Source organism: Serinus canaria, chromosome 27 (genome assembly GCF_022539315.1).
Source record: "Serinus canaria isolate serCan28SL12 chromosome 27, serCan2020, whole genome shotgun sequence".
NCBI lineage: Eukaryota > Metazoa > Chordata > Aves > Passeriformes > Fringillidae > Serinus > Serinus canaria.
In genome coordinates, this window is record NC_066340.1 from 38,094 (window position 1) to 64,213 (window position 26,120).

General features: G+C 53.3%; 2 protein-coding genes across 2 annotated transcripts; one reads left to right on the plus strand and one right to left on the minus strand.

Moving 5' to 3' along the window:
• Positions 1 to 74: 74 nt before the first annotated feature.
• PIP4K2B (phosphatidylinositol-5-phosphate 4-kinase type 2 beta) lies at positions 75 to 22,163 on the plus strand. Its single transcript, XM_009096466.4, has 10 exons — positions 75 to 295; positions 8,545 to 8,642; positions 9,875 to 9,971; positions 12,248 to 12,400; positions 13,226 to 13,372; positions 13,841 to 13,879; positions 15,057 to 15,170; positions 15,927 to 16,185; positions 16,705 to 16,808; positions 17,627 to 22,163. The coding sequence occupies exons 1-10, from the start codon at positions 116 to 118 to the stop codon at positions 17,705 to 17,707; spliced, it is 1,272 nt and encodes a 423-aa protein (XP_009094714.4). The 5' UTR covers positions 75 to 115; the 3' UTR covers positions 17,708 to 22,163.
• A 450-nt stretch (positions 22,164 to 22,613) lies between these two features.
• Positions 22,614 to 25,582, minus strand: PSMB3 (proteasome 20S subunit beta 3). The gene is made up of 6 exons (XM_050985538.1): positions 25,420 to 25,582; positions 25,048 to 25,232; positions 24,484 to 24,591; positions 23,751 to 23,928; positions 23,417 to 23,511; positions 22,614 to 22,719 (listed from the first exon to the last, which is right to left on the minus strand). The coding sequence occupies exons 1-6, from the start codon at positions 25,420 to 25,422 to the stop codon at positions 22,671 to 22,673; spliced, it is 618 nt and encodes a 205-aa protein (XP_050841495.1). The 5' UTR covers positions 25,423 to 25,582; the 3' UTR covers positions 22,614 to 22,670.
• Between the last annotated feature and the right edge of the window lie 538 nt (positions 25,583 to 26,120).

Genomic DNA, 26,120 nt, shown 5'->3' on the forward strand with positions numbered 1-26,120 from the left:
GCCGGGGCTGCCGGGCAGGGCGGTACCACTGCGGGAGGGGGGGCGAGCCGGGCCGGGCGGAACCATGCGGAGGCGCTGGTAGGGGGGCGCGGGGAGGGGGTCGGTCGGGTCCGCCATGGCCGCGAATTGCGCGGGGGCCGCGGGGACGGCGGCGGGAGCCGTGGCCACCGTGGGCTCGGCTCTGAGCGCCAGCAAGACCAAGACCAAGAAGAAGCACTTCGTGTGCCAGAAGGTGAAGCTGTTCCGGGCCTCGGAGCCGCTCCTCAGCGTCCTTATGTGGGGGGCGAACCACACGGTGAGAGCGGGCGGCGCGGCCCCCCCAGCCCACCTCAAACCCCCGCCCCTCCGAGCCGGGAGCGGGGCCTCGTTCCCTCAGCCCCCTCATCCCCCTCAGCAATGCCCGACTCCCTCAGATCCGACCCTTCCCCGCTCCCCCTCAGGCTGTGCCTTTTCCCTCCCCTCCAGAGCAGCTTTTTTCCTCTCATCCCCGCTGAATCCCAGCCTTCCTTACCTGTCCATCCCAGCCCTGATTCAGCCCTCCCTGGGCTCTTTCTGCTGGCTCTGTGTCCCCAGGCGGTTTGGAGACCCGCAGGTCGGGGTGCCCCTGCCAGGCACGTCCCTGTGTCCCACCCCTGACACCTTTTCCTCACCCATTTTCCCGGGACTGAGCAGGGGGACTGATGACTTTTTGAGTGATGTTGCTCTGCCACAATCCCCCCTCCGGCTCTGGGGGGACACGAATTTGGCACCCACGGCCCTGTCCCCTGTGCCACCCCCGAGTGTCCGCCAGGACTTTCCCTATGGCTGTCCCAGTGAGGGATTCCCCTGTGTCACAGTCCAGAGGGGACACTGCTGTGCCTCACTTGGTCAGTGTGTCTCCTATCTCCATCCCCCAAAAATGAGGGGTTTGGCCCGGGTTCGTCCCCTTTGATTGCAAGACTCAGGCTATGCATGTCCTCCTGGCCTCACTTCCTCTGGGGCCAGGTTGTGAGAGGGTCCCTTGGGAATGTCTGTGATGGCTCAGCTCTGATCCACCTCCTTTGGGAATACCTAATACCATCCCTGTGCTTTCTCTGGAAATTTCTTCTGGCTTTATAATGGCAGGCGCAAGGATTGATCCTTGGATGTCGCTGCTGGGTGCTGTTCTTGGCCAAAGAAGCCAGAAGCCTCATCCCTTCCTCAATTTATCAACTTTTAGCGCTCAGACACACCTATTTCTTCAGTGGATTAGTGAATGTTTCCTAGAGAGTGAAAGGATTCAGGCTCAGTTTTTTCCCAAAACAAATAACACATCAAGAATTTTTTAAAAAATCCTCCTTGCATTCCTGGCCTGCCTGGCTGGAGTGAAAGCTTCCAAATGTGGTTCAGGACCGTGCTGGCTTTGAGGCAAAGGATGTTCCAAGTGCTCCTAGCCTTGCCCAGGAAGCAGGATAATGCCTTGCTCCAGCCTTTGGTCAGTGGTGCCATTAGCAGCCCTGAAGAAATGGAAATTGTGGGATTTTTCTGAGTTTCATTTGTGGCCTCATAGTGATGGCTCACTTGCTGGCATTTGGCCTTTTTTCGGTTTTTGGGTTCTGGGGTTTTTTGGGGTTTTTCTTTGTTGTAGCTGTCTGGACAGTAGGAGCCTGGCAGGAATTTGAGGCCCTGGATGAGGACAGAGTAACTTTGGGAGCACTTGGCTGTGAGATATTTGGGCAAAGAGAGGAAGGCGAGCTGACACTAAGCTGGTAATGAGATTATATCGGATGCGTGTTAGGAAGAAATTGCTGCCAGGAAGGAGCAGAGGGGCTGGGAAAGAGGGTGAGAAAAGTTCAGCTGTGACCTCCTGACCTTTGGAAAGGTGTTTAGGATTTCCCAGTAAATCTCTCCACCTCTCTGCCACATTGGGGTGTAGGTTTGGTGACAGCTATGGCTGGGAGATGATCCCAGTGCCTTGCTTAGGTGGGAATTGGAATTAGGTGCCTCCAGCTGAGGGGTTTGGAAATCATTTCAGGAATGCCTTTAAGCTTTGTTGAAAATACTTTAATATTTGTTTAATATTTACAAATATTTGTCTAATATTTGGCTGCTTTGGACAGGGAAGGGTGAGTGTCGAGGTTCTGGGCTGTGTCCATGGAGTTCTGCCCTGGGATCCTTGCAGTGGGAGGAGGGGAAAACAGCTCTCAGTACAAGCCCGGGGCTGTGCCAGGAGGATCCTGTCAGAATTGTTTGGATCTGGGGTGAACTTTTTCAGGGAGAAATCAAACAAACAACCATTTTGTGCAGAGTGCTGCAGAAATCCCCGTGAGCCCTTCTCCCTGTCTAGAACAGCCTTAAAGAGGCTGCTGAGCATGGGCAGGGCTGGCTCTGGAGAGCATCACGAGCACTCCAAGAGCAGGAGCTGCCTTCTGGAACACCAGTTTGGAGGGTTTCAGTAACGGGTCGTGGTGGTCCCAGCCAGGGGTGGGATTGGGATTGGGTTGGGGCTGCTGTGGGCGAGGCCAAACGGGGGTGGTATGACTCAAACAATTTAAATTTTGGACCAGAAAACCACGGAGGGTAGGGGAGAAGTTGTCTGAAAGTGGAGCCACCATGGCTTATCCTTGATTTCTGATTTTTCTGTCCAACCCTGAATCCAGCAGAGGTGGGGATGGTTCCTGGGGAAGCTTCTCCTGCTGTTGTCATGGCATTGGGAGAGGAACTGCAGTTCCTGGGGGCTGGGTCTGTGTGTGGTGCTCCAGGTCTGGTGCTCCAGGTGTGTTTTCCATGCCCTGGATGGATCCACATGCATGGGATGGGAAAGTTGGCACAGTTCTGGAAGGTAGCAGCCACCTCCCAGCCAGAGAGATGAACAGAATGTTGTGTGATGCTCTGGAAACCATGGAAACGGTTGTAAGGTGCTGCTGATGGAAGGCTCTGGGATCCCAGGGAGGGGATTGAGGATCTGTGTCTGTAGGGCTATGATGCTGCTGCCAGTTCCTCAGCTGGAAAAGATTCCAGTGGCTCTGGCCACTAAAGGAAAGCAGAGGAAAGGCATAAACATCCCGTTCTTGTGGGTATGGGGAGATCTGTTGGCTGTGCGGATCTTGCCCGAGGCAGCTCCAGAAGCTCCAGTTCCTGGCTGGAGCAGCAGCCGTCTCCCAGGCCCGCAGGAGCGCTGCCAGCAGGAGCAGAGCTCGTTAGTATTCCAGGGAAACAGCAGTGCTGGGAATGGAGCACGGCACTCCCTGCTTTGCAGCCTTGCTTCCCGTGCTGCCAGAGCAGCATCTGCCACATATCAAACACTCGGATCCGAGAAATTGCTCCTGGCACGGTGGGAACAGTCTGGATCTGTCCCTTCCCAGCCCGGCTCTAATTGACCTCTGGAGAGAGCAGCATATGGCCAGGGCTGTGCCAGCCCCTGGAATGACCGAGGGCCTGGCTGCCAACTGCTCATCCAGGACCTCTTTTCCTGTTCAAATCCCCGTTGCAGGAGCCCTTTTCCCTTTTGGGGGACAAAGGAGGGTTTTCCTGGGTGGTTCAGCAAGGAGAACAGGGCTCATTTCCCTGCTCATTTCTGCTGACTGCCATGACCATGAGTTAGTTGTTGAATTTTCCCATTTCTCAGCTTTTTTTGAAACATCAGCTCTGCCCACTTGTGAGAGGACTGGGAGCATGGATGCTTCCCAGGAACTCTGAGGCTGACAGGATTGGGGACAGGAGGGTGGCACTGCCTGATCCCTGTGATGCAGCCAGGAGTCCTTTCCAGCAGCTTTCCAAGTACTTTATTTCAGGGATAGATGGGTTTGCTCTCGCCAAGGGATGCTTTTTTTTTCCATCTTAAAGCATCCTGGTGTCCCCAGAGGAATTAGACTGCAAGATTCACTCTTCCCTTGCTTTGCATGGGGGGTTGTTAGCATGGATCCTGATTAATCATGCTCTAATTCATGGAAAACAGGGTTTTTCCCTCAAACCACCACCCAGTTGCTGCTCTGTGCTAAGCAGCAGCAAAGTTTTGCCACAGCTGTGGGTTTGTCTCCATGCTAAAGTGATTTTCCCATGTGTCTTTCACCTCCTTCCCCAGTGTATAAAAAAGTTTAACTAATACTCACTGAGATGCCTGATTGGAAAGCTTTGAGGGGAACAAAGTATCTTTATTTTCCTGAGCAAATTCCTGTTGCAGAGAATCCGTGAGAGTGGGCTCACACTCTCCATCAGCTGCATCTTGTTAGTAAACAAATCGCATTTTCCCATCAATTTACTAATGCTAATTACCACTTTGAGGCTACTGTCAGGTTTTGAAACAAAATTATGCCTGGCCCGTTCATCCCAACAGCTGTCCCTGAATGACACAGAATATTGATGTGGCTTTTATTGGGAAAGGAATTGGCTTTGGTGGCGAAGACAAATCTTCAACCCAGAGTCCTGAGTGGTGCTGCTAGAGAATTCCAGTGACCAGGAAGTAAAAGCTTGGCAGAGAGAAAGAGAGAGGGAGGAGGTGTTTTTGCAGCCCTGGAAAGCTGAATTGTGCTGAGGATGAAGGGTCTGGGCAGTGGAAGAGGTTTTCCCTCCCTCACCTCCTGCTTTTGATCTCTGATCCTTGCTGTCATCCAGCTGCTTTTCCCTCTGCTCCTCTGGGATTGAGCAGCTTTGATCCCTCTGTCCTTGTGGGGTGGCTCTGGACATCGGGAATTGCTCCTTTGTTCTCAGGATAAGGCAAAAACGGGCAGGGTCTCTGTCCCAGCGGGTTTGTCTGGATTGTGCTCGGTCCGAATTGCTGAGAGCCCCCGGGGCGTGTCCGGGCCCTCTGTGGGGCTCGGGCGGTGCCACCCCCGCTGTGGCTGTGGCTGATCTGGGAAGGGCAGGAGCCCAGCCCTATCGCTGACAAACGCAGCTGGCGCAGACAAAAAGCACTTTTGGATGGTGCTCTCGGCCTGGGCTGGTGCTTCTCAAGGATCTGTGCTGGGGAGATGGAGAACTCTGGTCAGGACAGGAGTGGACAATACCGGGCCGATTTTCCAGGGGATTCAGGGGCAGATCTGGGCCACAAAGTGAAGTGGATTTGAGGGCCGGTCAGGGCTAAAAAGCTGGAAGCCCTAAGGGAACCCAGCATCGCTCTGGGTGTGGCTGCAAATCCCTGAGCCGTTCTGTCCCCACTTTGGGGACCTCTGATGTGGCAGAGGTGTGGCACAGCCTGCTGCTCCTGTGCCTTGCAGTGGCTGTGATGCCCAAAACAGCCCGTCGGGGCCCAGGTGTGTTTGTGGTGCTGCTGCACCTCTGCCCTCTGTCCCTGCCTCCTCCAGAACCACACCCAGCATCTCCCTGGTACCCACATCCCCAGAGATCCTGCTCCCGGCAGAGTTCCTCCTCTTTTTGGGCACAGATCCCTGGGAATGTGCTCCCCAGGAGCTGAGCACCTCCCTGCCTGTACCTTGCTGTGACCTTGCCTCCTGGAGCATAAATACCCCGGGACACACACTCACACACACTTTGCTATATTTAATTTGCTGCTCCACGCCTCTCCTCCGGGAGAAGGCGAGAGAGCAAACATGTGCCAGGCATTTGTCACGTTGCTCCCTCCAGGAGGCTGCTCAGATTCCCCCAGGATGAGCCTGAGGAGAGGATCCCTCTGAAGAGGTGATAGGTGCTGCTGGCTGGGCTTTCCTTTGGGAAGGACTCTGGTGTTTCCGGATTTGGCTGGATAATCCTTGGGAAGGGGGCTGATGCTGAGAGTTGTGCTGTGAGAAGGGAGGGGTTGGGATATCCCTTCCTGAGGGGTGTGGGGGCTTTTTATTCCTCTCCCTTGGGAAAGTGTCAGGCATGGGTGTTGCTGTGGGAGCACATGGTGCTGAAACAACAAAAAATTTAAATTTAAAAAACCAGAGGTAGCAACAAAACTAAACTAAACAAATCCATGTTTTCTTCCAGACTGGTGCCAGGAGCAGAGGCCCAGTGACCACTGGCACAGAGCTGCCTTAGGGGAGGGCAGGTGGGCAGTGCTGGGTCTAAAAATGAGCAGTCCAACCCTTCATCCACATCTTGGTGCCCAGCACAACCCTTTTCATTTTCTCTGTCTCCTCCAAAGCTGGATCCCAAAGCATCCAGCCAGCTCTGCTGGAAGGGGGAAAGGCTTGCACAGGGAGGATTTTTTTGGGCTCTTTTATCTTGTGAGAAGTTGGTGGCACCTCTGAAACGATCCAGAGCTATCCTGATGCACCATTTCTGCCACTCAGGAGCCTTGCAGTGGGTCCCAAACTCGCTTTGAGGTTTGTGCCGTGGCAGAAACGAGGGCACGCAGCGAGGCCTCAGAACATTTGTGTCTGAATTGCTGCCAGTGAGGAGGCAGCCTCCGAATCGCTGTTCCCTCTCAGCCGTCAGCACCCTTCCTCCGCTCGGCAAGGAGCTGATAATGGCTTGTTTGTGCCTTCCCCACAGCGGGAAGGGGGCTGGGAGCGGGCTGGGATGGGAGCAGGCGTGTGGCAGGAGCCGTCAGGCTTCCCCTCCTGGCAGACAGCAATAATTAGTGGCTGGAGGCAGCGCCTCTGTCTCGGTACAGAATGAGTTGTTTTCTCCTCGCCCCGAGGGGAATTCTCTGCGTGGGACTGATGCAGCTCCCTGCAGTGGCTTCGAGCTAGGAGATCCCTTCCTCACCTGGAGTCTGTTCCCTTTTTCCTTCCCTCTGGCTCAGGGGTTGGCTCCGTTCAGGATTTAGCTGAACCTGGGGGGCCATCGGCCTCTCCCTGCTCGGGGATGCTGCCGGTGGGGGATGTGTGCCATTATTTATTCATTCATTCATTCATCTGTGCAGCGTTTTCCATACACCCCACAAGGTTTGTGGCAGTGCTGTGGTGCCTTGGGCTGAATACCTAGAACAGAGGCTAGACAGAGTTGGAGAATAAAGTAGGTATTTATTAAAGGCTTTAACAGATACACCTTGGGCAGTGCAGAGGCTACAGCTGAGATGGATGACAGTCATAAGGTTTTTGGGATATCAGGGGTTAATTGTCCAATTACAGCTTCAGGTAATGAAGTCACAGTCCCCCCAGTTTGCTTTCCCCCTCTCCCGTTAATTTTTGTTCATATTTTTTGGGCCTTAGGCTGTGATGGTGGCTTTGGTTCTCAGACCTGGAAGGATTGTTTTGTCTGATCAAACTGTGATGAGAGCTTACAAACACTCTGTATGGAGTTCAGAGTTATACCCTAATCAGGTACAGGATCTGAAAAATTTAAAAGCTAAAATTTAGGCATCACCTGGGTCCTGCAGAGCAGGGCTTTTCAGAGCTCCAGCTCTGCTCCCTCCAGGAGCCACGGCCGCTTTGCTTCCCGTTTCTGTCTGTTGTGTGGGATGTCTGGCTCTGAAAATAGCCACCTTCCCTCCTGGCGTTGGAATGTGTCTTTCTTCCCAGTCTGACGTGCGTTAAATCTGGTCTGGATTTTCGTGGTAACAATGGAGAAAGGGTGGGATAAACATGGGCTGCGTGGAATTGGCTCACGGCACGTCCCTGGGGCTGAACCGTGTGGAGCCCAGCAGGGATGTGGCAGCACTTTGGGCAGTGCTGTGTGTCCTGCTGCACGCAGGGAACGGGGAATCCCAGAGCTGGATCCCTTTCCTGAGCCTGGCCCCTGCTCCCAGCCAGCAGGGAAGTTTTCCAGCAGCTTTCCCAGTGTGCTGGGAGTCACTTGACCTGCTGGAGGTTTTGGTGCTGGGAGCAGCCCCCAGAGCTGACTCAGAGCCAACCCCTGCTGGTGCCAGTGTTGTCTGCCTCCCTCTCCTGCACTACCTGCTTGGCACAGCAGTCACAGGAACAGAGCTGTAATGGAATTGCTTCCTGAATGCAGGCTGTTAACAGTGAGATGGGGCTGTGGGGAGTCCCTGGGAGGGGATGGCACCAGGGCTGTCCTCAGAAAAGGCATCTCAGAAACCTCTTGATTCTGGCACAGCCTTGTCAGTGACTGGAGCAGGGTAGCCAGACACAGTCCAGAGGTGGATCTTTATTGTTATTATTATTATTATTATTATTAATGCTGGTGCTGTTGGGTGCTGCAGCACGAGCCCGCTTGTACAATAGTAGCTGAACTTTCATTCTTCTGCTTCCCCATGTTCCTGTGGCTGCCACTCATGACTAAGGAGCAAAAACAATCTAGTGAGTGACTCATCGCTCCGGAGAAGGTGGGATGGGAGCAACAGGAGACAGCCAGCATGGAAACAGCATCCACGGGGAGCTGTGCTGGGCTGCAGCAAAGGCTTTGGTCATCCTGGTTTGTAGCAGGAATGGTTAACATTGGAACATTTTCTCAGTGAGGTGGTTAAGTTAAAACATAAAATCTGCTGGTTCTTGGCCTGTGGGTTTGTCTGGGTTCTCAGCTGTGTCTTGGATGGTTGGTGGAAGGGGAAAGATTGTCACAGGAGGAATCACCGCATTGCAGAATGAGGTGCTGCTGTGCCCTGTCACCACAGTGTTCCCCAGCTGCTTCTGTCTGATGGGTCATGGTGCCCCAAGCCCATCCCCTGGGGTGTTGGGCATCCCTGCAGGTCCCCAGGGCAGTGGGACCTGGGTTTGAGTCTCCCTTTCCTTTCTCTTGCAGATCAATGAGCTCAGCAATGTTCCCGTCCCCGTCATGTTAATGCCCGATGACTTTAAAGCCTACAGTAAGATTAAGGTGGACAATCATCTATTCAACAAGTAAGTAGGAGCTTCCCAACCTCTCTGTGGTCAGAGCTCTGTGCTGTGAGGCAAACTGGCCTGGGGGAGACTTCTGGGTTGTTCCCAGCTGTACTGCTAGGAGGATCCGTGCCCTGTGCCCTGCCCAAACCCCTGGACAGGCCATGGCGTGGTCAGTGTGTCACTGAGATAATCTGTGGTGGTTGGTTTTCATCCTTTGAGGGATTAAACTGTTCACAGGAGGCAGATCTGCAGCTGTGCTGTGCTCATGGAGTCTCTCTGGAGTTGCCCCTGTCTCCTTTTCCCAAAAACTCCATTTTTGGAAGCTGTTTTGAAGTCGTGGTTGTGGCTGGTGCTCAGAGCTGGGTTCTCCACCAGCTCTCCAGGGCTGCAGTGTTCACTGATTAATCCTTTGTTTTCCCCAAGCTTCACAGGGATCAGTTTTGCAGATTGGGAGGTGATTGGGGAGTTTGTCTCTCCTGGCACGTCCAACGTGCGGGATCTGCTCTCCCCCTTCTCCTCCAGAGAAGATCTGAGCTCCCCACGTGTCACTGCAAGGGTTTCTCATTGAGAAGCAGCTGCCAAATTCTCCGACTGTGTCCAAGCAGGACCAAACTCTGCTTCTCTCCCTGGGCAGGTTCAGGGCTGTGGGAGGAGCAGATGCAGCTCCCTCAGTGACAGGGAATGCTGTCATTGTCCCCTGTCCTGTGCCTGGGGACAGCAGAGCCAGGCTGGAGCTGATCCCCCCTCTCCTGGGTGCTGTGGGTGAGCTGGTCTGTGGGGCCTTGACTCATCTGGTGCTGTGATGGGAGCTGAACCCAGAGCCCAGCCCCTCTGCTCCTTCAGCTCTGCCTGGTGTGCAAGGACAGCGTTTGTGGGGACAGCTGTGACAGTGTGTGCAGTGACAGTGGTGCCAACATGTGCAGGGGCAGTGGTGACAGCATGTGGGGGGACAGGTGTGTGCAGGGACAGCCGTGTGCCAGTGTGACAAAGCCACCGAGGAGGGCACAGGCAGGATGGCTCCCTCAGAGTGGCTTGTGGCAGGGTTGCCCTGGCAGCCACACAAGCTGCATGCTCCCATCCCATCCCCGTTAGCCAGGATCCTGCAGAGTTCCCTGGGAGAGATGGGTTTTGTGGGCATCCGGAGCAAAGAGCCGAGGGCACAGCAGGGCTGGGATGTCCTGGGGGGCTGGCAGGGAGGGGGAGCCAGCGGGGCATTGGGTGGCACTGCTGACATCTCTGCCCTGCCCTAGGGAGAACCTGCCCAGCCGCTTCAAATTCAAGGAGTATTGTCCCCTGGTGTTCCGGAACCTCCGGGAGAGATTTGGGATCGATGACCAGGACTACCAGGTATCCTCTCTTCCCTTCTAGGACAGAGCAGCCGTCCTGGCAGAGAAACCATGCTGCAAACACTGCTGCCAGCAGCTTTTCTGGGTTTATAACTGGGGTTTGAGTGGTTCCACCAGAACCACAGCAGTGCAGTGGATCTTGCTGTGCCAAGCACAGGGCAGTAGGAGAAGGTGATCCCTTGCTCCCAAGGCATGAAATGGGGGCACAGGTGGCTGTGGACAGGCAGAAGCTGGAGGATAATGGTGATCCAACCTGGAATATCTGCGAGGAAAATGTGTCTGTGGTGTTTGTACAGATTCAGGTGAATCTGCTGCTTTCAGCCAAGTGTGTGTTGTTGAATTGGGTGTATCAAGGTGGCTCCTGCTTTGTGATCCATCTCCTAATGCCAGAGGGGCTGATTTTCTTGTGGAAGAGTCTGCTGTTAACACTGCTGGGCTCAGCTTTGAGGTTAGGGAGATGTCTCAGCTCTGGCTGCTGCAGCAGGGTCACCTTTCCTCATCCACCTCTGAGCCCTGGGCACAAGGAGGTGAGCAGAGGCAGCTGCTGGGAGATCACATGGAGGAGGGCCAGCGAGGCCATGGTGGCCACGTGGCCCCGGGCAGGCTGAGTGTCAGGGAACTGGAGTGTCCCCAGCGCGTGGTGACAGAGCGGGCACGGTGCCAGGGGCATCCCCTGGAACACTCTGACTGCAGAGGCCTGTAGGGGAGTGCTGCAGCCTCCCTGCTCCCTCCACGTGCTCCCTGCCTGGTGGAGAGAGCAGCTGGAACTGCTCTGTAGTTCATAATTTACACTCCCCCTCTTGTTCTGAGGGATTGCTTCCCCCATCTCCGGGCTGCTTTGGCTTTTTTAAAAGTGTTTTCCGTTCAGCTGAAACAGAAGACGTTAATTGAGCTAAATTCAGGTGGGTAAAGTGTGCTGGCTTGAGTGGGAACAGAGCCAGGAGGCTGAATTTAACACCCCAACTGTGGGAGAGGTGGGAGTGACAGGAAGGGAGCTGAGGGCTGTGAGTTTGGTAATGCTGTGTGTGGTCACGATTTCTGCTTCCCAGCTCCAGAAGAAAAGCTCTGTGGTTTTGAGGTGAGGGCTGATTAAACTGCCTGGCACAGACCCCTTTGCAAATGTCAGCAAGCAGCAAAGGGGATTTTTCTGTTTGCCTTTATTTTCCTGATGCTCTCTAAAGCCTTTGGCAGCAGCAAAGTTTTTCCCCTGCTTCATTAAAGTTTTAAAAGCTTTAAATGCTTCATTCTGAAAGGAAACCTCTGGGCACACTTGCAGCATGACACGGTAAATCTCTCTCTCCAAGCAGGCTCTGCTGCAGGCTCCATCTGCTGCCAGAGCTGAGTGAGGGGGACACAGCAGTGATACTGTCACCTGAAAAAAACCAAATAATCCAGCCTGAAACACAATGTCCAGCCCAGAAATGCTGGAAAACTTAAGGATCACTGTTGGTGCTGCTGTGTTTCATAGCCCTCCCCATCTGTGATAAGGAAATGCCGGTGAAAGGTTGTTGGTGACAAAATGACTTGTGGGCAGGTGGAGGGGACAGGTGACAGCTTGAGGTGTGAGCAGCAGTGACTGGGGCTGAGGGAGGAGCTTGCAGAAGGCCCTGCTACCTGGGGAGAGGCAGCAGAACAAGGAGCTGGTGTTGTGGCTCAGGGAATTGATCCCTGCTCTGCAGTTTTCCTGGGATTTTCCAGCCTGGCTGCGCTGTCTGGTTGCTAAGGGTGGAGACAGGGATCTAAAGACAGATGCTGCTGGGTGTCAGAAGAACAACGAAGCTATTTATACTCATCTTGGTGCAGGATGACCTGTGAAGAATCCCCAAACACTGAGATTTTGGCCAGACTAAGCTTCTTTTTGAGGGGAATTTCAGTTTGTTTTGGTCTGGTTTTCCTTAGGAAAACCTAGGAATATCCTGACTGTTCTTAAATCCCTGGAAGGAAATGCTGAGAGCTCTTGGCCTGTGTATCCTACACCTCTAAAAACCCTTCAGTAAAAAACACCTTCCAAAAACACACCCCAGGTGTTGGAGTAAAACCTGCCAGCAAATCAGGGGGCCAGCTGGAAGCCCTGAAAACATGTCCAGACTTTGAAACAATTGGGTTTTACCTTCAGCAGCCCCAAACCTGGAGTTCACAGCCAGAGTGGGTGGTTGAGCTGGTCCTGTGGGGCTGACCCTGCTTCCGAGAGCTGCTCAGGGGTTCTTGTGGGGCTGACCCTGCAGCCGAGGGAGGTGACAGCTCCTGCACCGTCCCCACGCCATGTCTGTCCCCCAGAACTCGGTGACACGCAGCGCCCCAGTGAACAGCGACAGCCAGGGCCGCTGCGGCGCGCGCTTCCTCACCACCTACGACAGGAGGTTCGTCATCAAGGCCGTGTCCAGCGAGGACGTGGCAGAGATGCACAACATCCTCAAGAAGTACCACCAGGTACGGTGAGTCTGGAGCCCCATGTGCACGCCTGGGGATCTGCTGGGGGTCTGGAGCTTGGATTCACAGCTGGAAGAGCTTGCACGGAAGTTTTGTGGGAAAAAAGGTCCTTAGGGTCTGAGGGCCAAAATTCTTGAGGGTCAAAAATCTGAGGGACAAATGAGAGACAACTGAGTAGCTGTTTGTGGTGCTGAGCCCCTTCCCAGCTCATCCTGGCCTTTGTATCAATAAACTATGGATCCCTGGTAGATCAGAGCTGCAAACAGGCTCTTCATTTGTTGCCTCAGACCTTCCTGAGGGGCTGGAGGGGAGCTGGGAAGTGGGGTCACAGTGGGACAGCTGGAAATGTCCTGGGTCCAGGTGCTGGTTCCAGCCCATCTGCTCTGCAGGGGTTCTGAGCAGGGGGTGTTTAACAGGCCCTGAGTTCCAGGCACAGTGAGGTAACCACGAGAAGTGAAGCTGGGCAGTGCCAGTGCACACTTGGCCTGTCACGCAGGCTGGATACACACAGGGGCACAGAATCCCTGGACCGGGAGGAACCCTGGAGATCTCCCAGCTTCACACAGAGTCACAGAATCCCAGGACCGAGAAGAACCTTGGAGATGTTCCAGCTCCCTGCCATGGGCAGGATGGCACTCCATGGGCCAGCTTGCTTGGGGAATGGGACTCTCCCCATCCTCGCTCCTTTCCTGGAGACCCCAGGAGCTGTTCCAATCCTCCTTTCCTTTCCCATCGGTGCCTTGGCTGCAGCACCTCAGCGAGTTTGTGTCCTGTCAGAGCTGGGCTTTGTGTGACACATCTGTGTCCCTCCCTGCTGTCCCACAGTTCATCGTGGAGTGCCATGGGAACACGCTGCTGCCCCAGTTCCTGGGCATGTACCGGCTCACCGTGGACGGGGTGGAGACCTACATGGTGGTCACCAGGAACGTCTTCAGCCACAGGCTGACTGTGCACCGGAAGTACGACCTGAAGGTGAGGCCCTGGGGGGCTGGGGATGAGGCTTTATCCAGCCTGACCTAGAGCAGAGGCCAGTTACAGAATGGAGAAGGAACTGTTTTGTCTCCCTGCTCTGTGCAGAGAGCATACCATCCCATAATATGGAGCCCAGACGCACACACTAAAACATAATAGAATCTGAAAAATATAAAAACTAAAACCTGAGGCATCAGAACTCTGGGGGTTGGGCCTGGAACCCATCCTGCGCAGGGTCCTGGGCTTTGGGGTCTGCTCAGGGGATCAGGTTTTTGGGAGGCTGTGCATGGAGGTTCAATGTTGGTCCATTCCCCCATCCCAGGAGATCACCAGAAGGAGGCTGAGCACTTATTTTAAAAATGCTTTGATTGTTTTCCTGCATGGAGAAATGAAATGGTGTCAATTAATTAATTGGGAATGTGACCCAAAGTGCAGTAATAATTTTTATTTTTTTTTTTCCTTTATTAGGGCTCAACAGTATCCAGGGAAGCGAGTGATAAAGAGAAGGTATGGAGCCATCCCTGGCCAGCCTTTCCTTTCTCCTGGTGCTTGGAAGCAGACAGATGCAACTGAGTTCCCTTTTCCATTTTCTTTTCCTTTCCATTCCCTTTTTCATGGGAGTTTTGAGCAGGGGAGGTTCCACAGGCCCTGAGTTCACCCTGCCTCTGTCCCCCCTTTCAGGCTGCAAGGGAGCTGGCTCTGCCTGCCCTGCCATGTTGTGGTGGCACTGCCAGAAGTGGGGGACAGTCCCAGCAGAACCAAACCCCACCTGAGCACAGTGCTGTCCCTTAAGGAAGGGTTTCCTCACAGCACCCCAGGTACCAGCCCCAGGCAGGTCAGGGGTAGATCTTCCACCAGAAGATTTATAAACCAGATCCTTGGCACATTCCTAAACCTGGCTTGAGTGGGGGAATTTAGGGCTGAGCCTCCTTCCCCTGCAGGACTTCGGCGCTGCTGCCTTGAAATCCCTGTGGGAATCCCAGCAGTGCCTTGTGCTGGTCCCTGTTCTGCACATAGTATTTTCAGGTTGGAGTCTGCTCCAGCCTGCCCTAAAAGATCTCAGCCAGCAGCCAGGGAACTCCCATTTGCCCTGAATCCCCTGATAACTCCCTGGCCCATGCAGCTGGTGGTTCGTGTGAGCTCACAGAGCCACACCACGCGGCTGTGTCACTAAAGAATTGAAACCCTGAGGCACAAAGGAGCTCCAGGTTCTCCCACATGCCCAGAATCCTCAGGCCTGCTGCAGGCAGATCCTTCAAAAAAACATGGGGTGAATTTTTTCCTCAAATCTTTAGGAAGAGAAGATTTGGCTTTTTTGTGTTTTTGGGGTTTTTTCCCCCGAAGCCTTCACTCCTTTCCCCCTGCAGTCAAAAGCTAAGAAAAATTAATTTATTTCATTAATTTCATTTCCATTCTGGGAGCTGCTTGGAGCATCCGCAACTGCCCAGCTGAGCAGTTTTTAAAGCTGACTTGCTCCACATCTCCCTCGAGCTTCCCTGTAGGTCCAGCTGAGCCCACAGATTCCCTGACACTTCCTGTGCTCTGCCTGATGCCCTTTCCATTGTCAGTGGGCTTTGGGCACCCCAAGAGCCCAGACTGAGCAGGGGCTGTTGCACCCACACCCTGCTGCCAGCCCTCCTCTGGCAGTGGGCTGGGGAATTTCACCTCAGGCTTTTTGTTGCAGGCCAAGGATCTCCCGACATTCAAGGACAATGACTTCTTGAATGAGGGTCAGAAGCTGCATGTTGGAGAAGAGAGTAAAAAGAACTTTCTTGAGAAGCTGAAGCGGGACGTGGAGGTAATTTCCTGGGGGACAGCTCTGCTCTGTCTCCCCTCACTGCATCCCCTCCCTCCCTAAGCTACAGCAAAGTCTATCTAGTGAGATGTTAGGAAGTTCTAAGCTTAATAATGGAGCTCTGTGCATTGTATCTTAAGGCTTACAAGCAGGTATTGTGTTTGAAATAAGAAAGCATTGCTTTAACCGAAGGTACACGTGCTTATAGTGGTTGGTTAGAACTACTGTCAATATGCTTTTGCTTTGTGTGATTGGTCAAAAAACTTTTAAAGTAAGTTGTTATATTGAGTTCTTTGTCTGCTTCCAAAAATGTGAGCTGCTGGCATCTTCCCATTGTCATAAGCATGTAATGAGACTCATGCTGAAAAATACAACAGCTTGAGACGCCTTCCCCAGCAGTCCCGTCCCTTCCGTGATTTGTGCATAGCAATACACAACAACAGGCGGAACAAGTGAAGATAAGAATTATTTATTATTATTTTCTCTAGTCTTCTCACAGCCTTTCCCCAGAAAGACCTGGGAAAGTTGTCTGTTGCTCTCTGTGGCCAGAGAGCTGCTGCCACATGCATCCTCACTCCAGGGCTGCAGAACGACTCCTCCTGCACCAGCCTTGTCCTGAGGGCAGGGGCCTGTGCAGCTTCTCTGGAGTCTCAGGAGGGTTTAGCTCTCAATGCCAGCCCTTAGGGAGGCACTGCAGGGTAGTGCTGACCCTTCCCCACCCCGTGTGGGTGCCCAGTTTCACTGCTGCCTCTCTCCCAGTTTTTAGCCCAGTTGAAGATCATGGATTACAGCCTGCTGGTGGGCATCCATGACGTGGACCGGGCCGAGCAGGAGGAGATGGAGGTGGAGGAGCGGGCAGAGGACGAGGAGTGTGAGAACGACGGGCTGGGGGGGAACCCCATCTCCTCCTACGGGACCCCCCCCGACAGCCCAGGCAACCTCCTCAACTACCCCCGGTTCTTTGGGCCCGGGGAGTTCGACCCCTCCGTGGATGTGTATGCCATGAAGAGCCACGAGAGTGAGTGGGAAGGGCTGGGAGCTGTGGGGGACCTGTGGAGAAAGGATGGAGGGCAGGGAGGGTCTGGGGGGAGCTGTGGAGGATAGATGGGGTGTGAGTGAGCTGTGGAGAAAGGATGGAGGCCAGGGAGGGTGTGAGGGAGCTGTGGAGGAAGGATGGAGGGCAGGGAAAGGGGAGGTGTCCCAGGCTCAGTAAGGTGGGTCAGCCCTGGCAGCCAGGGTGGTACCCCTGAGGCCATTCCTGTGTCCTGGCAGACACCCTGAGCTTCCCAGTAGCGCTTGGGAAAAGCCCAGCCTAGCAGGACATGGAATCAAGGCATTGCTGGGGTTGGAAAAGACCTTTAATGTGGAGTCCAGGAGACAGGAGGGCTGTCCCTGCTTTGCTGGGCAGTCCCTGGTGTTGGCTGGAAGGAGGTGTCTTTGGAGGAGGGGGATGAAGCTGAGTGTGCCCAGGGGGTTTTTTGGAGATAGGGTTGCAGTTGGCCGTGCCCAGGGGACTGAGTCCCTGCTGTGCCCCCAGGTGCCCCCAGGAAAGAGGTTTATTTCATGGCCATCATCGACATCCTCACACCCTACGACACCAAGAAGAAAGCTGCACACGCTGCCAAGACAGTGAAACACGGGGTGAGCCTTGCCCAGGGGGGCTGTTGGGTCTGGGGCTTCTGCTCTGCAGCATCTCCTGGGAAGGAAGGTGACACTGATTTTTCTGACACTGATTTTTCTGCCAGGGTGGGAATTCTCCAGCCCCTGTGCTCAGCACTTCCCTCCATGTCGCCTCAGGATTAGGATTTCCCTCTGCTTGCTTGGGATAATTTGTATTTTCATCCTAATTTGGGAGGTGCTGGAGGGATGGACTGGATGAAGGGTGACACCCCTGGGTCACTGCCGTGTCCTGGCAGCCCCCCTGAGCTCCCAGCAGGGCTTGGGAAAGTGCACCCTTGCAGGACATGGAATCAGGGCATTGCTGAGGTTGGAATTACCTTTAAGGTGGAGTCCAGCCCAGCCAGCACCCTGGGGAGTTTGTGTGGATTCCTGGGATGTGCTGTGGTGGAGGGGACCCATCACAGACCCCAAATCCCACCCTGGCAGCCCTGGGGCCTGATCATTCCCTGGGGAGCTGTTCCAGTGCTCAGACCCCCTGTGGGTGCTAAACCTTTTCCTGAAATCCATCCTCACCCTCCCTGACTCTGCTCTGGGAGCTCTCGTGCTCCTAAACCTGTGAGCCACGCAGGGGCAAACCCAGTGCCCTGACTGGACATGCAGCTGGAGCTAAAGTCATTTTCCTTGGGGATCTCTCCAGACCTGCTGGGTTTTCCCATGGATCCTCCCCAGCAGAGGGGCTGTGCCCCGGCCCCCTCCCTGCCCTCCCTGACCCTTTCCTGCCCTCTCCCTGCCCACACTGACCCCTCCTCGACCCCCCCCGACGCGCTGTCTCTCCACAGGCCGGGGCCGAGATCTCCACGGTGAACCCCGAGCAGTACTCAAAGCGCTTCAACGAGTTCATCTCCAGCATCCTGACATAGGGGCACATCCTGCTGCAGGGCTGCAAGCAGGCCTGGGGGCTCCTCCTGCAGCCTGGGACAGCACAGACACTGCAGCAGCACCGGGGCACACCTGTGGCACCGTGTGGGGCACGTGTGGCACCGTGTGACAAAACCCATCCTCATCCTCGCTGCGCCCGCTGCACCTCTGGGTCTGGCGTTCCAGAAGTGCCCAGATCTCAGATTTGAGGGCTTTTCCAAACAAGCCAAGTGCATTGTTCCAGCACGGCTCTCTCTGCCCAGTGACGTTTTCTCCTCTCTGCTGAGGGGCTGGGACATGTGTGGCACTGTCCCCAAGGGGTCACGTTCAGCAGTGCCTGACTCACAAACCACTCCTTGTTTTTTGTGTTGTTGTTGTTGTTGTTTTATTGGACTGGCTTGGCCAGAAAAAGAAAAAAAAAACATCCCTTTATTTCCCTCTCAGTAGGAATTGGAAGGAAAATTGCTCACCATGTCAAGGATGGAAAATATAACTCTGATAAAAAGAAGGAGTTGCTGAACTTTAGGTAAATTCAGACTGGGACACTTTATATTTTTTTGTTTAATTTAAGTAATGAAAAAAAAAAGGAAAAAAAAAACCACTTTTTTGTAACTGCACTTGATTTACAAGAAAGATGAGGGAAATGAACATCTACCAAAGATGATGTCTGAAAAAATAAAAAGGTGTAACTCCTAAAAGCTAAAAACAAGCAGAGAACTGAGAGAGGCATTGACCAACCTCAGCTCATTATGTGCTCAGACCTGGGGTGATTTTAATTGGCCAGCTCTGAAGATTTCCTTAAAAGAAGAGAAAAAAAAAACATTTTAAAAAAGGCATTTTTGTACCTGTAGATCCAGGCTAAGATTTTGGGCCATTTCCTCAGCCAGGAATGGCTCTGAGGTCACCATCACAATCCTGCCAGTGTTAATTAGCTAATTAATTATTCAGTCTTCCTTCCCCACCTCACCTGCAACAGGTACTTGAATCTGTGTCCTGACAGAGGTTGCTGGGTTGGTTATTTGTGTTTTATTTTTAAAAAATGTGACTTGCACAGAAGGAATTGGCCTGGCTGCCAGGGTGGAGTGCTGGGAGCTGGGCTCATCCTGCTCCAAACCCCCTGAGCAACCCTCCAGGAGTGGAAATGGTTGAACTCTGACACCAGATTTCTTTTCCAGCCCCCCCGAAGGATTTTGGGACTGATTGGAATGACTGAAATCGTCCTGTTTTGTCTCCTTTAACCCTTTCACAGCCAAGCTCGGCAGCTTCGCTGTGGGTTTCGTTAGCTCTGCTGCACAACAGAACTTTTGGTTCTTTATTTTGGGATTTGTTGTTTGTTTTTATTTAATTTTAATTTCCTTTCTCTTTTTAAGCAGGATTTAGAGTTTTGAACAAACCTCTTTGCAGTTGAAACATGTCGCTTAATCTGCCTTGGAACTGTTTTTCACACATGCCTTTGTTTGGGGAATAAGCTGTTGGGAGTGTCTGTCCTGTGCTGTAACAGTTCTTGCTATGTGGAATTTTGGTCCTTTTTGAGACATAACTGGTGCTCATCACACCCTGGTAATTCCCCTAAATTAACCCTGCCCCTGGCTGGATTCTGAATGTGGGGTTTGGGGGTTTTTTTTTTTGGTTTTATTTCCTCTTCACCCTCTCCCCATTTCCCCTTCCTGACGTGAATCCCCCCACAGGTCTCACCTTGGGAGGGGCTGAAATTGAAGCCCCTGAGGGTGCACTGTAAATAGAATTTTGGAAAAATGAAAAATTAGGGGTCCTGATGGGATTAGAGGATTTTTGGTAGTTCCCTTTGGCCTGGCACAAATTTCTGCTGCCCCTTTCATGTGGGAGGCTGGAGGGGTCTTAAGGTGTGGAGCTGGAAAAGCCACGACCCAAATGCAGCTAAAAAATACTTTAAAAAAGAAAAAAAGGGAGGACTTAGAGGACATAATCAGCTTTGTTTTGTGGGCATTATATTGGTTGCTTCTCTCTTAATAAGCACTTAAGTTTTACTGCTAATTAGGAATTAAACACCAATCACTTTTTATTCCTGACAGTTTTAAAAAACCAAAAAAAATCTGCATTGAATCTGCAACTTTGACCTGGTAAGTTTGCCCTTCTCCTTTTGGAGAAAGTAGCTTGGAACCTGTTTTATCTTGAAATCATATTTTAAAAAAACCAAACATAAATAAATAAAAAGGAGAAAGGGGCGGGGAGGAAGAGAGCAGGAGGTGGGTGAACACTACAGAGCAAACCCAGAGAAAGGGCAGTGAAGATGGCAAAATATCTCCATTATTGAATTCCAGAATAATGAATAAGGAATCCAGTCAAGAAACAGAGAATTCCTGTAGAAATCAGTGTTCTGACAAAAAGTGAGAGCAGGGAATATTTTCTTATTCCAGACTCCCGCTGGGATTAAATTTGGCTGTTCCAGGTGAATCTGTGGGGTCCCTTCTGTCCAGTTGCCATATTGTGTATTAAAGTGATTAAATGCAATTTTCTCACCTAATGATGTATTACCCAGGTATGTAACTTTGTTTAACAGAAGCATTTTTGTATATTGTTTACATTTGGAGAAGTAGCATTACCTTAAAAATGCTAATTTTTGTTTCTAGACAGTATTTTTTATTACCAGAACAAGAAGTGAAGCTGCAAATATTTTGATTTGTTTCTAAAAGGGACTTTCTGATTGTTTTATTTTCTTTTTGTTTTGCTTTGTTTTGTTGGGTTTTTCTCTTTTAAATCTTGTTTTAGGTCACTTTTTTAACTCAAGTATTTAAAAAAAAAAAAAAAGAAAAAAAAGAAAAACCCAGCCCTTTCAATTCTGGTTTTACAGCTGCTTGTGCTAGTTTGTTGTCTGGTTTTGGTGTGGATTTAATTCTAGGTTTTGCTGAATGTAGATATCCCTGTCCTTAGCATGAACCTTGCAGAACACATTGAACTGACAGGATTTGCAGCAGAATTCAGGATTTTTTTTTTTTGGCCAAAAAAAGCAAAATTTGGTCCATTGGAGCTCCACATAATCAGTGAGCAGCATCTCCCCCTCTGCAGTGCCTGAGGCAGGAGGAGCTGCAGGATCCGAATTCCCGAGGGATTTAAAAATCCCAAAATCTGCTTTGAGCTGGGAATTACCCCCTTCTCTGTTGGGACAGCCCCGAAATCAGAGTGGGAGAGGGGAGGCAGAGCCAGCCCTGCTCCAGCAGTGCAGTGAATGCACCGCAGAGCTGCTGGGCTGGGGACGGGGGCTTCCAGGGGCTCCCCAGGGCTGGGATTTGGGGAGCAGCCCCAGGAGCTGTGGGAGCCTTCCCTCGGTCCCTCCTCACCCCTACCTGGCCTGGGCTCCATCCTAGGCATTAATCATGGAATTAATTGGGAATTCATCCCACGGGGATGGAGTTCATCCTGTGGGGACAGAATTCACCCCATGGGGACAAAATTCATCCTGTAGGCACAAAATTTACCCCCCTGGTGACAGAATTCATCTCATGGGGACAGAATTCACCATGTGGGGTTGAAATTCACCCTGTGGGGATGGAATTCACCCCACTGGGGACAGAGTTCACCCTGTGGGGCAGCAGGGGGAGGCCACACTCCCCCAATCCCAGCTTGGAATCAGGATCAGCACAATCAGCAAGGAAATCTGAACCACTTTGAGTCTTATTTCCTTTTTTGGAGGGGGTTTGTTTTGGTTTTGGTTTTTTGTTTGTGTTTGGTTTTGTTGTTGTTTTGGGGGTTATTTGTTGTTTTTTTGGGAGGAAATCCCTGCTTTCCCAGCCGGGGCAGGCTCAAGGAGGTGAGGAGGTTGTGGTGGTGGATATTCCCAATCCATGACTACTATGCAGTCCTTTTCCAGGCCTCCCTTCCAGCTGTACCTGGAATTTCACCCCAGCTGAAGGATTTTCCCCCAAAACCAGGGGGGTGTCCCCAGCATGGCCACAGCCCCGAATTCCCAAATGTCCCCTTCCTGCAGAGCCACTCCCAGTGTCCCCCTCAGCCCCTGCCTGTTGTCCTGGCTCTGTGGGATGGATCCCGTGGATAACTGGGATGGCAGAGCTCTGGACACGTCATTTTTAGTGGAAACCACTCAAAATTTCTGCTGCTCTGGGGCTGCCCAAGCAGCTTGATGGGAGTAGAGAGCAGATTCCACACACAGGTCACGAGGGTGGGTAGGGCTAATCAGTGCAAGTGAATTGAAAACAAAAAATGTGAATAAATTAAGTTTAATCTAAAAACTAAAAAATAAAAACCTAAAAAAACTAAAAAAAAAAAATTAAAAAGTAAAAAAAAAAGAACATTCTAGGTTTTTTCACTGCTGTTTTTTAAATAGGAATTTGAAGTCCTCTGTGCTTGTCTGTTTGCTAGGAGCAGTTTGAGACACTGTTACTGTTTTGAAATGCATGCATGTTACAAGATGAGTCTCCCACCAGAGAAAAAAAATAAGAAATAAAATTAAAACTTTGTGTACATCTGGGTCCTCCGTGCTGTGCTTTTTGAGGGATCACCCTCAGCTGCTCCTCCAGCATGGGGAGTCCGGGGGGCACAGGTTAGGGGAAAACTGGGAAGGAGGAGCAGGGTTTTAATGGGAAGGAATCTCCCCCCTGGAGGGGCTGGGATGGAATTCCCAGAGCAGCTGTGGCTGATGATTCCCTGGAAATGTCCCAGGCCAGGCTGGAGCACCCTGGGACAGTCAAGGTGTCCCTGTCACTGGACAGGGTTAGGTTTTCCCTCTGCTTGCTTGGGATAATTTGTATTTTCATCCCAATTTGGGAGGTGCTGAAGGGATGGATTGGATGAAGGGTGACACCCCTGGGTCACTGCCGTGTGCTGGCAGCCAGGGTGACACCCCTGGGTCACTGCCGTGTGCTGGCAGCCAGGGTGACACCCTGACCCTGCTCAGAGGCACCAAGAGGGAAGTTCAGGGCAGAATTTTATTTTAAAAAGTCCCGAGTGGCACAGAGCAGCTGGGCTGGGCTAATCCATGCGAGCCTTCAGGGTCCTGGTGGTGATCTTGTCTTTCTCTCTGGAAAGGAAAAAAGAGATTATTTACTGCTAAACCCAGGTTTAAACCCTTCCTAGAGCTTGTCCTGCCTTGGGAAGTCCCAGGCGCATGGGCAGGAGCTCACGTGATTGTGACAACAATAAATAAACCCATCATTGTGGGGAGCTCCCAGGTTTGGGGTGCTGCAGGAGCAAAATGGGATTTTCCAAAGGCAGCTGGTGACAGAGGTGGGAGTTAATGCTGCATCCATGGGGGGCAGAGCTCCTCATTCCCATGGGAATGCAGACACAGAATCCCTGAGCAGCAGGCCTCAAAATTCCAGGATTCCATCCTCAATCCCACAGGAATGCAGCCAGGGAATTGAGCAGAGGGACTCAAACTCCACAAGTCATTTCTTTGCTCCAGCAAGGAACTGCACACCAGCAAAATCAAACCTTGGGAAGAAACAGAGCCTGGCTGAGGAGGAGCAGGATTTGGGGGATCCCTGAGGGAAGGAAGGCAGTGCCCAGCCCCTGGATTTGGGGGATCCCTGAGGGAAGGAAGGCAGTGCCCAGCCCCTGGAATTGGGGATCCCTGAGGGAAGGAAGGCAGTGCCCAGCCCCTGGAATTGGGGATCCCTGAGGGAAGGAAGGCAGTGCCCAGCCCCTGGAATTGGGGATCCCTGAGGGAAGGAAGGCAGTGCCCAGCCCCCGGGCTCCCCAGGAAGCCCAGCACTCACATGACATGCACCACCACGCCCATGCCGGAGATGGCGTCTCTGTCCACCGCATTGAGCATGGCCTGTGAGATGGTCTCGAAGAGGTGCTCAGGCTCCTGGGGCACAGAGGGAGCAAAGGGCTTCACCTGCGCTGCAAATCCCCCCAGAAATTTCACCCAAACTCCCCAAAAGCCTGCAAGCTTCCCCTCTCAGGCTGTTGAAGGCACAACTGGAATGAAGCCTCTCCCCAGCTCAGCATCTCCAGTGAGAACGGGAGGAAGAACTCCTGAATCCATGGATCCCAGGAGATCCCAAGTGACCCCAGGCTATCCCAGGTGACCCCAGCCCCACTGACCATGTCGGGCTCCCACAGGGACTCGCACATCCCATACATCTGCTCGGAGCAGGTGCCGCTGACCACGAAGTCATCGGTGACCATGGGGCAGCCGATGAGGTCCAGGGAGCAGATGAAGGGCTCGTGGCTGAGCGGGTCCAGCCCCGCGATCACCGGCTCCGTGTAGTAGGGACCAAACCTGGGGACACAGCTGGGCTCAGGACAGCCCTGCAGACAGGGACAGCCCCAGAGGGACCACAGGGATCACTCTGCTCTTCTGGGACCACAGGGATCATCCCCGCATGTAACAATCCCCAAAATCCCAGCCTGTGCCAAACAGTGATGTCTGGCAGCTTTGGGATCGTGACCGTTCCCAGAGCTCACCCTCCCTTTCCTGAATTTCCAACCCAGCCATTCCCTCCTCCCATCCCAGTCCCCAGAGCTGTCCCCAGTCCAAGCCCTGGTGCAGTGCCACATCCCTCAGAAATGTTTTTCAGGCACAGAAACCATCCCACAGCTCCTTTCAGTGAGAGCCCTGCAATGGTTTTGGCACAGCAGACCATCCTGAAGCAGCAGGAGTTTGTTCTGCTTTGACAACTGATTCTGTTTGAGACAATTTGGGGAGGAAATGTCACCCAAGAGAACAAAAATGTGCTCAGGGATGGGGTGGTGACAGCAGGAAATGATCCAGGCTCCTTCGGCCACTCCAGCACCCCCAGCCCTCCCTGGCCCCACACAGAAATTGCAGTTTTACCTCCTCTCGTAAAGCAGGTTGGACACCATGCTCATGAAGGTCTGGGGCTTGATTTGCCTCCCCTCCTTCAGCTCGTAGAGGTTCAGCCTAAACTTCAGCCTCTGGGCCCTGCAAGAGATCAGAGCTGGGCTTAAAGCACAGCAGGGTCCTGCTCCTTCCCCTGAGCCAGGCCTGGCTGCTTCCGCTGCTGACAGACACCAGCACCGAGGGCTGGACACACAGCTGGGCTGCAGCTGAGCTGGAACTGTGGGAGGAAAAGTGGAATTTCAGAGGTGAAAGTTGAATTTTAGCAGTGAGAGTTCAACTTCAGGAGTTAAAATTGAATTTTAGTAGTGAAAGTTCCGTTTTCGCAATAAAAGTTCAATTTCAGCAGTGCAAGTTGAATTTTAGCAGTGAAATCCCAATTCTAGCAACGAAATCCCACCTCTAGCAGTGATGTGATCCCAAATCACATCAGGCCGCTTCATTTCCAAACCTCTCCCAGCAGCAGAACCAGGCACAGCAGCACCAGCACCGTTAATTCCCATTAATCCCAGCCCCAGCCCTTGCCGGGCCCTCACTTACACGGTCTGCACGTCCGTGGCCAGCCCGGCCAGGCCGATGTAGAGCCTCTGGCCCATGGGGAAAATCTTCTGGAAGTCCGTGGTCACGGTCTGCGCCTGCACGCCGAAGCGCCGGTCCGCGGCGATGGCCACGCAGCCCCGGCCCCTCATGGCCATGACGGCCCCGCCGTTGTAGGACATGATCGACTGCACGGAGCGGCGGCTCAGGACACCGGAGCGGCCTCCGGGGTGTCCCAGTACCGCCACCCCGAGCTGGGGTTCGTCCCCGGCCGCTCCTTGCCCCGCTCCCCGCGGGCCTCCCCTCAGGAAGCGGCCTCGCCCCGCGCCTCCCCCGCGCTGTCCCGGGCCCCGGAGGTGCCGTCCCGGGTCTCACCATGGCTGCGGCTGTTCGGTCACCCCTCAGTCGCCGCCGTGTCACCGCTCTGTCACTGCTGTGTCACCGCTTTGTCCCCACGCCGGCCCCGCTCCGCCCCCGCTCGCTCCCGGCCCGGTCTCTACACAGGCCCCGCTCCGGCCCCGCCGCGCCGCCGCCGCTCCCGCCCTCACCGCTTTCCATTGGCTGTTGCCCCCCCTAGTCCCGCCTTTTCCACTTTCCATTGGTCACTGCCACCGCCGCTCTCACCCCAATGCTTCCCATTGGTGACCGCAGCCAGTGGTTTCGCCTTCCACGCTCGCCATTGGTCGCCGCCGTCGCCTGGAGCCGGAGGCTGCTGGGGATTGGCGGGAGCAGCTGGGGCGCGAGCAGGTGATTGGCTGAGACAGGGGAGGGTGGGCGGGGCGGGAAAGTGACGAGTCACAGTGAGCGCGCGAGGCATGATGGGAGTGAGGCCTGGGGGAGGGGGCGGGAACATCTGGAAAAATGGAGAAACAGCCTGAAATGAGGAAACAGCTGGATCGGGGCACATCTGGATCAATGGGGAGTAAATAGATCAATGGGTGCACAGCTGGCTTGGGGAACAGCTGGATCGATCGGGGGGCCACAGCTGGATCCGTCAGGAGAAGAGCCGCATCTCCAAGGGCGGGGACACAGCCCCGAGCTCGCCGATCCAAAGGGGATTCTCCAAAAAATCTCCT

Excerpts from the sequence above, each read along its gene's own strand:
- PIP4K2B (XM_009096466.4), top strand. The coding sequence starts at position 116 with ATGGCCGCGAATTGCGCGGGGGCCGCGGGGACGGCGGCGGGAGCCGTG. Across the intron at positions 9,972-12,247 it reads TCGATGACCAGGACTACCAG|AACTCGGTGACACGCAGCGC; the intron begins GTATCCTCTCTT and ends TCTGTCCCCCAG. Across the intron at positions 12,401-13,225 it reads TCCTCAAGAAGTACCACCAG|TTCATCGTGGAGTGCCATGG; the intron begins GTACGGTGAGTC and ends GCTGTCCCACAG.
- PSMB3 (XM_050985538.1), bottom strand. Across the intron at positions 23,929-24,483 it reads AACCTGCTTTACGAGAGGAG|GTTTGGTCCCTACTACACGG; the intron begins GTAAAACTGCAA and ends CTGTGTCCCCAG. Across the intron at positions 23,512-23,750 it reads CCCTGTGGGAGCCCGACATG|GAGCCTGAGCACCTCTTCGA; the intron begins GTCAGTGGGGCT and ends TCTGTGCCCCAG.